General features: G+C 53.6%; 1 protein-coding gene across 12 annotated transcripts in view; it reads right to left on the minus strand.

Moving 5' to 3' along the window:
* Positions 1 to 639: 639 nt before the first annotated feature.
* The window catches only part of PDE4A (phosphodiesterase 4A), a 45,304-nt gene continuing 33,832 nt past the window's right edge, over positions 640 to 12,111 (minus strand). For 9 of the 12 annotated variants that reach the window (XM_044948615.2, XM_044948613.2, XM_044948611.2 and 6 more), the window contains 9 exons: positions 11,651 to 11,744; positions 9,922 to 10,145; positions 7,800 to 7,898; positions 7,523 to 7,687; positions 7,188 to 7,287; positions 6,886 to 7,040; positions 6,399 to 6,521; positions 5,357 to 5,539; positions 640 to 3,250 (listed from right to left, as the gene is read on the minus strand). In XM_044948615.2, the coding sequence (XP_044804550.1) occupies positions 2,552 to 3,250; positions 5,357 to 5,539; positions 6,399 to 6,521; positions 6,886 to 7,040; positions 7,188 to 7,287; positions 7,523 to 7,687; positions 7,800 to 7,898; positions 9,922 to 10,145; positions 11,651 to 11,744 (1,842 nt within the window). In that variant the 3' untranslated portion in view covers positions 640 to 2,551. Of the gene's footprint in view, positions 3,251 to 5,356; positions 5,540 to 6,398; positions 6,522 to 6,885; positions 7,041 to 7,187; positions 7,288 to 7,522; positions 7,688 to 7,799; positions 7,899 to 9,921; positions 10,146 to 10,249; positions 10,813 to 11,650; positions 11,745 to 12,111 lie in introns of those variants that run through there. The other 3 variants (XM_044948616.2, XM_044948617.2, XM_044948620.2) reach the window with 3 other exon arrangements.

Consider the following 12,111-nt stretch of genomic DNA (forward strand, 5'->3'; position numbering starts at 1 on the left):
ATGTCAATTCTCTTGTACTGGTGCATCAAGTTTACTGTCTTCACAGTAGAATTTGACCCAAGATCTTTTATCATGACCTGGCCACCAGATGTTGGAGGCGTGGTCAATCAGATCCTCTCGGTTTCCAGGAACGACTTCGTGGTACCAGAAGAACCCGAGTTGCGTCAGATATGCTGCACGTTCAGAGAAACAAGGCTTACCTGGGTCTGTGTGCTCAGTCACATCCAACTTTTGTGACCCCATGGACTGTAGCCCACCAGGCTCCTCTGTCCATGTAATTCTCCGGGCAAAAATACTGGAGTGGGTTGCCGTTCCCTCCTCCAGGGGATCTTCCTGACCCAGGGATCAAACACTTGTCTCTTATACTGGCAAGTGGATTCTTTACTTGGGTTTCCTAGCCTCCAAAAACTGTGTGGTCTGAACCCACACTTTATAACCCGCAGCAGTCCCTGTGTCTGGACCTGGCCCAGGCCTGGAGGCTGCCTCTTGCCAATCTCTCAGAACCCCCTCAAATTCTATCTGCCCAGGGAGGGGCAGGGACTGAGTCCATTCCTTACCCCTACCTGGCCCCAGACAGACAACTCGAAAGACACACCTTGAGAAATAGGATGGAAAAAGAAGCCACATTAGCCATGAAGATCAGTGAAAGCCTTGGTTTAATTGGAGACAAGATCGAAGGGTTGAGTATCAATCAGCAGACCGACTGATTGATCGTTAAACTGGACAACACTTGAGCAGCTCCCGGGGTAGGGGGGTGGTCCTGGGCTCCCCTCCCCTGGGTCCCTGGGGACAGGGAGAGGGGCAGCTGCTGCCCAGCCCTCACCTCCCCCTCTGATCACATGACTCCCTGTTAAACAGCACTGAGTCCACACTTCTGGGGGTCTATGGTACAGTTCGTATAATACAGCAGGAATGGAGACTCCCCCTGGGAGACCCCCCACCCCTCTTTCCCCTGACTGAGTCAGTGGGGGAAGGGCAAGTTTATTTTCCCTTTTTGCCTCTGTAGAATAATTTACAAACCAACCTTACAGTATGTACAAAAAAAAAAAAAAAAGAAGAAGAAGAGAAAGAAAGAGAACCAAAAGAAAAGGCCCCCTCCGGTCGCCGGCTGGGACTGAAACTACTTTCGCTACAAAAATGAACCCTGTACAGCATCTTGAGGGTGGGAATGGGTGGTACTCCCCACAGGGAAGGACAGACAGATGGAAGGCTGGGGGGAGCTGGGGGCTACAGTACCGTGTGCTCAGAATCGGAGGGGAGGAAGATGAGAGAGGCTGGTCCTGCCCAGCTGCAGAACCAAGCTGAGGGGCAGAGCGGATGGGGGATGTGGGGGTCTTTCCTTCCAAATAGTCCCCCCATGGCTTGAAGAAAAATGGCCTTGCATCTGTCCGTTGTATTGCTCCAGGGAACAGCTAGGGGAAGACGGGGAGGCTTGGCAAGGTGGGGGATGAAAGGAGAAATGACTCTGATGCCAGGGTAGGGTGGGCTGCCCAGAAAGGGGATGTGGGTGTACACCGTTATTGCTTCCTCCTAGGGCAAAGAGTTGGGGGAGGGCAGGAGGATGCTGGGGAGGGGCATACCCAGGACGGGAACTCTGGGCCTGGCCCCGCCCCACTTGAGGTGCAAGTGGGAGCCACTGCAACCCCCTCTCCTATGGCCGTGGGAATCATTAAGGCAGAAACAAGAGGAGAAGCAGCTGGAAGGAAGGGGGGCGGCTCCAAATCATCCCCCCTCTCCAAACGGAGAAAATTCAAACTGAAACCCGGAGTGGAAGAGGAAAGGGGTGACAGGTGGAGAGGGGAGTGGGATCAGGCCCTCCTCAAACCTCAGATCCCAGGGTGGTGGTGTGAACGTCCCTCTGACACCCTCCCCTTGCCTCCTGAAGCCCCATGGCTCCCTCGAGTCAGTATTGCCAGGTTTGTGCAAAATGAGGCGGAAGACTTCTGGGGAGGGGAGGGCAGAAAGCCAGAGTAGGACTGGAGCTGGGGCCCCCCCTACAGTGGATGACCCGTCCCCACCCCTAGGGCCCCCACCCAGAATGGCTATTCCTGGCTGGGTTCTAGAGACCCTCCCCAAATTCAGAAGTCTGGAGGGAGATTCTACACCAGGCAAAGAGCCCCAAGAGGCCGGAAGACTAAGCCTGGAACCTGGGCGATGGTGGTGAGGGTGGCGGGGCTGGAGAGGTAGGGTCGGTAGTGGGGTGGTTGGACCTGGACAAGGGGAGCCGGGAACAGGAGCGTCTACAGTTGCTGTGTTTCATCCTTTTTTTTTTTTTTTTTTTTCTTTTTCTAAAAATGTAACAATTAAAATTCCAAAAATAAAATCACTTCCGGGACCTCAGCCCCTGGTTCCCCAGCCCCCACCTCCAAAAAGAGGCCCCTGGGTGGGGGTGGGGGGGAAAGAGGAAAAAAAGAAAAGAGAAAAAAACCCCACTTTTCTGTTTTCTTTTTTCTCAGGAGGCCCAAGAGTCTTTGAGGCAGTGGAGGAGGTCAGGGGGTGATGGTGGCGGTGGCGGGTGGCACGGAGGCCAACCGGGTACAGGGGTTGACGCTCAGGTAGGGCCACCAGCTGACCCCCAAGCTCCGGGAGCTGGAAGCGCTCCAGGAGTGGGATCCTCGCCGGCTGTCCCCGTGCAGGCACAGCATGCCCTCTTGGCAGCCTGATGCTCTTTTTGGGCCCCCACCTCGGCTGCCACGGAGGGGAGGCCCAGAAGGCCCGGGTCGTCCTCTGGAGGGGGCGGTGTCCTCAAGGCAAGCGGAGCAAGGCTATTAGGAGACAGGGCAGGGATGTTGCAGCAGCCCACACAGACATCCACGGACGCGCCTCGGGGCATAGACACATCCTGGCCAGCTGCCACACTACCTGTGGAGTCCACTTGCCGGGTCAAGTACATTTCCTCTATCTCCACCTCCGCAGATGGATCCTGGCCGTCAACCTCCAAAGGGTCTTCAGGTGGGGAGGCATCCTGGGCCATGTACAATTCCTGAACTGCAACCGCACCCGGGGCAGTGCTCACCTCCTCCTCCTCTTCCTCGTCCAGCGTCAGCTCGAACTGGAACTTATCAGGTGGTGGGGGGTGGCCCGGTCCCCCAGGCTCCTCCTCGGGGGGTGGCGAGGGGCTCTGCCGAATGGCGCTGTAGTACCAGTCCCGGTTGTCTTCCAGAGTGTCCAGGATCTCTTGGGCATCTGGGTGGACCAAGTCAGCCCACGTCTCCCACAGCGGGTGTACGATATAGTCAATGAAACCCACCTGAGGGAGCAGGAAGGAAGCAGAAACCACAGATGGCACCACCATGCTGCGGGATCTGATAAGATTTAAAAGATGCTAATGCAGGGAACTTCCCTGGCCATCCAGGTAAGGTTAGGACTCTGCACTTCCACGGCAGGTGGACAGGGTTCGATCTCTGATCTGGGAACTGAGATCCTGCATGTCACGCAGTGCAGCAAAAACTAAATAAAAGTAAGACATACTGATACCATTTGACCTAGCAAGTTTGCTTCTCCAGATCCATCCCTGGAAAAACTCTTGTGTAAGTAAGAGGGGAAAAAATCACATATGAGATGTAAACAAAAACTGGAAACACCTCTATATATACATCAGTCGGGAATTACTTTTTAAAAATGGTGGTAAATCACAGATATTCATGAAAGCCCCCTCCTTTTTTTTTGCCTCTCTGTGTGGCTTGCAGGATTTTAGTTCCCAGAATGCATGCATTCTCAGTTGCTAAATTGTGTCCAACTCTTTGATATCCCATGGACTGTAGCCAGCCATGCTCCTCTGTTCATGGGTTTTTTCCAACAAGAATATTGGAGTGGGTTGCCATTTCCTTCTCCAAGGGATCTTCCCAACCCAGGGATCAAGCCCTTGTCTCCTGCATTGGCATGTGGATTCTTTACCACTGAGCCACCTGGGAAGCCCGTGGGGATACCACACAGCAGGGAAAAAGGATGAGCTTAATCCATGTGTAATAAGGTGGATAGATTTCTAAGTCACTGTTGGGAAGAAAAGGTAAGCTCTGTAAAAATAAGTATATACTGATACAATTTATACTTTTAACAAAGCTAAGCCCACAAACTATTCCTATTAAGTTACCTATGAATATAAATGTGTAACAAAACAAATAAATCTGGTTTTCATCAGGGGTTAGGGGGCTATGTGGATGACCAGGGGACATTTGGAAGTGTCTGGACACAGTTTGGGTTATTACCACAGGAAAGGGAGAGTGTTCCTTGCATCCCGTGGGTGGAGGCCAAGGATACTGCTCAACACCTTACAATGTAGAGGGTGGGCCCACCACAGAGAATGAGCCATCCCCAAACTTCAATAGTGCTGAGGCTGGGTGACCCTGCATGGGAAACATACACACACCAAGACAGGAAGAGGAGATCTCACCAGGGAAGAGGCTAGAAGCAGGGAGAGTGAGAAACTCTCATGCTCAAAAGCTTTATCCTTTTTATTTTTTTAGGCCAGCTGTGCAGCATGTGGGTTCCTAGTCCTCTGACCAGGGATGGAACCCATCCCCCCTGCATTGGGAGAATGGAATCTTAACCACTAGACCTCCAGGGAAGTCCCCAAAGTGTTGTCTCTTACGTGACCGTGTTTCTGTCCCTTTTGTTAAATAGGCAGATGACAAAGCTGAGTCATTTCACTTCATTTCAAAATCCATCAGGACTTCCTGGTGGCGCAGTGGATAAGAATCTGCCTGCCAATGCAGGGGATATGGGTTCAATCCCTGGTCTGGGAAGATTCCATATGCCATGGAGCAAATAAGCTGGTGCACCACAGCTTCTGAGTCCATGGCTCTAGGGCCCATGAGCCGCAACTACTGAGCCTGTGTGGTGCAATTACTGAAGCCCACGCGCCTAAAATTCGCACTCCGCAACAAGAGAAGCCACCATAATGAGAAGCCCAGACACTACAATGAAGGGTAGCCTCTGCTCATTGCAACTAGAGAAAGCCCACAAGCAGCAATGAAGACCCATGCAACCAAAAAAAAAAAAAATCCACCAAAACTCAGGCCCAAAATGAGTGGCCAGATCACAGGGAAACCAAGAGGCTGAATGGACATGAGGTCTGTAACTAACGGTCAGACGAATATTATTACAGATGTTATGGCAGTTGCAACAAAGAGTTAGAACTGTCTGGGCGCAAATTAAGGAGTTGGAGGCTCAGTTCAGTTGTTCTGTGGAGCAGAAAGTGTTACCTATTTCTCATCATGATAGAGAAGGAAAAAACAAAGAAAAACTTGACATTGTGGATGGTCAGCTTAGGGCCTCCTTGGGGCCTTGGAGCTCGAGGCCAGGATGTGAGGTAGGGGGGCTTTCCTTGCTCCCTTCCAGCACCCCGAGACTCTACCTGAGACTTCTCCACTGAGGCTGTGTGCTTGTCGCACATGGGACTGATCTCCATGCCTCGCTCACGTTCGCGGTCGCCCTGCTGGAAGAACTCGGCCATGATGCGGTCGGTCCACTGGCGGTAAAGCTCCAGCGGCTTGGTGGGGTTGCTAAGGTCTGCGCAGTGCACCATGTTCCGTAGAACCTGCGTGGGGTGGGGGGACCTTTAGAGGCCATGGCCCCTGACCCAGTTTCAGGCCCCAGGCTTTCTTACTTTCCCTTTGGAAAGAGAGTAGGGGATGGTAGGGGGGCGGTGGGTAAGGGGGGAGATGGAGGGAGGAAGAGGAGGTGAGGGAAAAGGGATATGAGTGGAGGAGAGAAGGGGAGAGATGAGAGGTGAGTGATGAGCAAAGGGCAGAAGGAGGGAAGGGAAAAGAGGCAGAGGGGGATACAGAGGTGTGGGAGGAATGGAGACAGGGCTTGATGAAGAAAGGGAAAAGGGGGGGCTTCTCTGGTGGCTCAGTGGTCAAGAATTCTCCTGCCAGTGCACAAGACACAGGTTTGATCCCTGGTCTGGGAAGATTCTACATGCTGAAGGGCAACTGAGCCCGTGCGTCACAACTACTAAGCCTGTGCTCCAGAGCTCAGGAGCCTCAACTACTGAGCCCACATACCACAGAACTACTGAAGCCCACGCACCCTAGAGCCTGTGCTCTGCAACAAGAGAAGCCACCACAATGAGAAGTCTGTGCATCGCAACTAGAGAGTAGTTCTCACTTGCCACAACTAGAGAGAGCCTGCACAGCAATGAAGACCCAGCACGGCCATAAACAAATAAATAAATAGTTAATAAAAAAAAAAAACACATTATGTTAAAAAAAGAAAGGGAAGAGGGAATTGAGTGAGATGGGGGAGATGGGAGTTGGAAAGGGTTAGATGGCAGAGGAGAGAAAAGACAAGGAAGATGGGCAACCTGGGAGCTGGGGGCAGAGTGAGGGGCAGCAACCCAGACCTAAGGGAGGAAGGGAGGGAAAGAGTCCTTATATGGTCTGTGTGGGGGGCACCTGGATGCGGTCGGAATAGTTATCCAGCAAGAGGACCCCCGAGCTGGTCACTTTCTTAGTCTCCACCATGGTCTTCAGGTCAGCCAGGAGGGTCATGTGCTTGGACATATCCGTGGCCAGCACCTGTGGGCAAGGACTTGTCATGGGGGCCCTCAAAGCCTGGCCACCCTCTGTACCCACCCAACCCAAAGTTTTCACTGAGCACAATCAGCCCCTGTGGAATTCCCTGGCAGACCAGTGGTTAGGACACCCCTTTAGCTTCCACTGAAGGGGGCACAGATTTGATTCCCTGTCAAGGAACTAAGATTCCACATGCAGGGAGTGGGGCAAAACAAACAAAAAAAAAATCCAACCCCCACAACCTCCTCCCAAAGGACGGTTCTCCTACTCGGGGCCTGTCTATCCCAGACTCAGGCCAGACCCTCCCCAAATTCCCCTAGGCCCAAAGGCGACCTTCCGCACTGTCCCCGCCCCTCGCCCCGCCCACCATGTCGATGACCATCTTGCGCAGGCTCTGCCGCTGGCGCTTGCCGAGGTTCTGGAAGATGTCACAGTTGTCTTCCTGCAGCAGCTTGAAGCCCACGGCCAGGTGGTGATTTTCCAGCACCGACTCGTCGTTGTACATGAGCGCCAGTTCTGAATCTGGGTCCCAGGTCAGGTTGGGGCAGTCAGAAGAGACGACCCACCCAGGATGCCCCCCACGGGGAGGGGCCATCGTAGGCCCCGCCCCCAACCCAGCGGGCCCCACCTCCAGCCCAGCAGGCCCCGCCCTCACAGAGGGCCGCTCACTGGTGTTTATGAGGAACTGATTGGAGACTCCAGGGTGGTCCACGTCGTGGATGGCAGCCGCGAAGAGGGCAGCGAGAATCTCCAGGTCCGTAAACACGGCCTAGGGGCGGAGCAAGGGGGTCGGAGAAAGGCAGGGGTTAGAAAGATCGGGAGTCAGAGAGACAGGGTAAAAGAGAAATGAGAGAGTCAGGAAAGATGGGGGTCAGGAGAGAGAGGAACAGGGTCAAAGAGAGATGGGAGGTCAGCGACCCAGGGTCAGAGAGATAAACAGGAGATTCAAGATGGGTAGTGGGGGAGGGGAGGCTGGAGAGACGGGGTGCCCAGGTGGTGCTCACATCCAACGCAGGTGTGGCCAGCAGCACATGGGTGGACTGCAGCACGTCGGCTGCGTGCAGGCTGTTGTGGTAAGCCACATCTGGGTGGTAGTGGTCCTCTAGGGTCAGCATGTATGTCACCATAGTGTCCACCGGGATGCGGAACTTCTTCAGCAGGTCCCGCTCCTGCGGGCAGAGGTCGGGGGACGGTGGCCCTCCCTGGCCCTCAGCTCCTCACTCCTCCCTCTCCCTCGCAGCTGGCCCCACTCAGCCCGCCCCACCAGCAATCTCACCATACCTGGAATATTGTGTACATGATGCAGCTGAGGGAACGGCCCCCAGCGTAATCTGACACGCGAAAGATGTTCAGGCCCCACTTGTTCAGGTTTTCCAGTTCCTGGTGGAGACAGAGGCCACAGGTCAGGAGCCCCTGAGGCCAGGACCCTCTAGACTCTCTTCTAGGAGTTCAGAGGTGTTAGTTGCTCTGTCTTGGCCAACTCTTGGCGACCCCATGGACTGTATGTAGCCAGGCAGGCTCCTCTGTCCATGGAATTCTCTGGGCAAGCCTACTGGAGTGGGTAGCCCTTCCCTTCTCCAGGGGATCTTTCCCACCCAGGGATTGAACCCAGTTTCCTGTGTTGTAGGCAGATGCTTTACCATCTGAGCCAGGTGTTCAGAACCCTAGTCTGCATAGTGGGACCATTATCACTCAACCAGTGAGTGATGTGGTCAGCAGTATAGAATTTACCACTCAGGTCCTACTGGGCCAGAAAATAACGAAGCAACCCCAGTGTCTATTTAGTGCCTATAAGCTACCCAGCACTGCACTAAGTGCTTGATTTCACATAGCAGGTGAAGGAACCCAAACTCCAAGCAGTGACAAGACTCGCCCAAGACCTTACATCTCACAAGCGGCAAGGCTGGGATGTGAACTCAGTGTGGCTGACCCAAAAGCATGGTTCAGCCTCAGTTAAACTGCTCTTGGGCACCAGGAGGAAAGGAACATGGGCTAGTTTTTCATGTCTTCACAGAATTCAGAACAGTGCCAGGGACTTCCCTGGTGGTCCAGTGGATTCTGCACTTCCACTGCTGGGAGCGTGGGTTCAATCCCTGGTCAGGGAACTAAGATCCCTCATGCCCTACTGCATGGCCAAAAAAAAAGTGCCAGTACACAGTAAGTGCTTAATTAACACTGGGTAACTGCATATAGCACTGGCCATTGCTGGCACCGGAGGGTTACAAGAAAAGTCAGCTGAGTGAGCTGCTGAGCTTGTGTCCAGTCCATTGTACAAATCAATGTGGGAGTCCTCTGGCCTAAGATTTCACAGAAAAGTCAGGAGGTGAATCCGGGTTTGGTCTGTAGTGGATGCTGTTGGATTCTGTGCAGATTCCTTCCACTGGTAAGCATGTCCATCCCCCAGCTGCTGGAGCTGTTACACATTCTCACAGCTGTCCTTTCTCAAAAATCTGCTCTGGGGGGGAACACGAAGATCCCACATGCTGTGTGGTGTGGCCAAAAAAAAAAAAAAAAAACAACTTCACAAAACTGCTCTTTCTGCACTAGAGCTATGTAGAGAGGGTGAGGGCATTCACCCTGGGGACAGCCTCCAGTCAATGACAAAAGGCCAGTGCAGCCAGCACAAGACTTTTCTGGTGGTACAGTGGATAAGAGTCTGCTGCCAATCCTGGTTCGATCCCTGCTCTGGGAAGATCCCACCTGCCACGGAGCAACTAAGCCTGTGAGCCACAACTGCAGAGACAGTGCTCTGGAGTCCGAGATCTGCAACTACTGAACCCATGTGCCACAACTGCTGAGCCCACATGTCACAACTCCTGAAGCCTGTGTGCCTAGAGCCTGTGCTCTGTAACAAGAGAAGCTACTGCAAGAGAAGCCCATGTACCGCAACAAAGAGTAGCCCCCACTGCAACTAGAGAAAGCCAATGCACAGCAACGAAAACTCAGTGCAGCCAAAAATTAACTAATTAAAAAAAAATAGGCCAGCAGGCTTGCCTCAAGGTGGTTCAACTCAGTGGTGCTGTTCATACTACAGAGCCTTGTTGACTCCAGCTGAGACCACCCGCCTCTTTGCTCATTAGCTCCTTCCTAAACTGCTTCCTGGACTTCCCAGAAAGCACTAGTGGTAAAGAGCTCACTTATCAATGCAGGAGATTCGGGTTTGATCCCTGGGTGAGGAAGATCCCCTGGAGGAGGGCATGGCAACCCACTCTAGTATTCTTGCCTGGAGAATCCCATGGACAGGCACACAGCGCATACTGGTTCCTTCACTCTGCCTTTCCTGAGAGTCTCGAAAGGCATATACCGGAATCCTCATCTCAATCTGACCCAGTCCTTCACTGCCCCCGCCCCCAGAACCCTGCCCCTCCCTCTCCAGCCCCGCCCCCGCTGAGGCCCCACCCACTTGGGCTAGGAGTTCCTCTTGATCAGTCTTCACACCAAAGCGGGGGATGCTGGAATCGTTGAGGCTGCTGCTATGCATCAGCTTCTTCACTCCCGTTATCTGAGACATGGGCTGAAGCTGTGGCCCAGGGGCCGGGGGCTGCTGGCAAGGTCTCTGCCGTGGCGCTTGCTGTTTTTCCCGATCTTTGATCGTGGGTGATGGGATCTCCACTTCATTCCGCTTGTCTGCGGAAGACAGAGGAGAGGCAAGCATGGTTACCCCACTGAAGCTCCCTCATCTGGCTCTCCGACCGTGCCTGCCTTACCCCTCAAGCCCTGAAAATTCTCACCCAGGAGGGCAGACCTAGTTCTGGTGTCATGCTGTTGGTTGCTTATAGACTGGAAACCAGAGCGGAGGTAGGAATTCTTCTGGGAGGTGGTGGGCTGGAGTGGGGACCCCAGGGCCAGACGAGAGCTGTGGGGTAGCCCCAGTCCAATCACCAAGTGTGGCGAGGGGGTGGCATGGGAAGTCAGGAGGCAGGGTGGGGGCGCTAGAGAGGGCTTCTGCCTGCCTCGGATAGGCAAGGACCCTTCTAGGGCTGGGAAGACAGCCCCGCGGTGACCCAGAGGACTGGTGGGGGTGGACAGCGCTGGGAGGCGGGAAGGAAGGGTGGTCTCTGGCTCCATGGGCCCACCCCTACCCCCTGGACATCAGCCTGTCTGGGGGCCAGCCCCAGAAGTCTCTTTTCCTGAGCTCTTTAGGCCTTCCAGAGTCCAGCCAGGGCCACCCATTGTGACCTGGGTCCCACCAGTCAATGACAGGGCCCAAGAGGGCTCATTTGCATGCTGTGCTCTTATTGGCTGGGTCTTCAGCATTCAGGCACATCACACACTCAATGGTGGGAATGTTTGAAACTTTCTTTCCAGCTTGGTTGGGGGGGCAGGTAACCCGAATTGGGGAACTTTGGTGATCAATTCTGAAGGTGAAATTACCCTGACTTTGTCAGGGATAGTCTCAGTTAAGGCTCTTGGCTTCAGGATGAGGGGAAGGCTGACCTTGGAGGTCCTTGTGAGCTGAAGGGTTCCAGTGAATCTGAAGTATTCTACCTTTAAGTTTCTGAGTTAAGGAATTCTCCAGAGTTTGGGGAATCACTGTATAGGTTTAAGCTAAGCAAGAGAATCCTATTGAATTTGGGTATCTAAAGTTTGGGGGTCTACTGAATTTGGGGGTATTGTACCAAGTTTGGGCATTCTATTGAATTGGGGAGATTTCAGCTTGGAGGTTTTTTTTTTTTTAAAGGTTTGGGGGTTTTTATGGGCTTTTAAGGGCAGGAATTCCCTTACATTTGAGAATTCCACTGAGTCCGGGCATCTCTCTTGAGTTTGAGGGGTAGTTTGGGGCAAGGAAATTCAAGGTTGGAGATTCTACTGAATTTTGGGAGACTTTGAGTTCTATTTGAGTTTGGGGGTTTCTTGGGGTCCTTGAGTTTGAGTTCCAATGGGGTCCCACTGAATTTGGAGGGACTTTGCAGCTTTAAAGTAGGGGTTCTACAGGAGTCGGGGGTCTCACTAAATTGGAGGGTATCAGAGTGTAGGAACTTTTGACATGGTGACTGTGACCTTTGGGGAGGTGAGTCAGGGTCCCTTGGGCAAATGTGTGCAATAAGACTCAGGGTCTGGGGTGCCCCCCAACAGTCCAGTTATGCATCCCCCCCCTGCCACATACACACACAGTGCTGCCCTTCACTCACCCAGGAATGTGGTGGAGATGTACTCAGAGACCTGGTTTCCTGACCTGCTCATCTCTGACAGGTGTGTGAGTTCACGGTTTAGCATCCTCTTGAACTAAGGTGAAGGAGGCAAGAAGGAAGGCATGATGGGGTGATGGCAGGGGTTGGGGGGGTAAGGTCAGGCCTTCCCAAGAAACCTCTGAAGAACCCAGGAGCCCCTCTCACTTCTCTGCTCAGCCAGCACAGCCCTCAGCAGGCTGTGAGAGGGAGGGGTCAGTCCTTCCTCTCCTCCCAACTCTCGATGGGGGTCCCCAGGCTTGGGGAGTGCAGCCCTCCCTCTCTGAGGAAGGGGGCTTCCTCTCACCATACTCCCTCTTTCTGCCCCCAAGGAGGAGTCAGAGGGGCACCTGTGGAAGGGAGGGGCTCCTGCTTAACAGGGAGCCAATGGGGTGTCAGGAGAATCCCGTCACCATGGTGATGGG

Source organism: Bubalus bubalis, chromosome 9 (genome assembly GCF_019923935.1).
Source record: "Bubalus bubalis isolate 160015118507 breed Murrah chromosome 9, NDDB_SH_1, whole genome shotgun sequence".
Classification (NCBI taxonomy): Eukaryota; Metazoa; Chordata; class Mammalia; order Artiodactyla; family Bovidae; genus Bubalus; species Bubalus bubalis.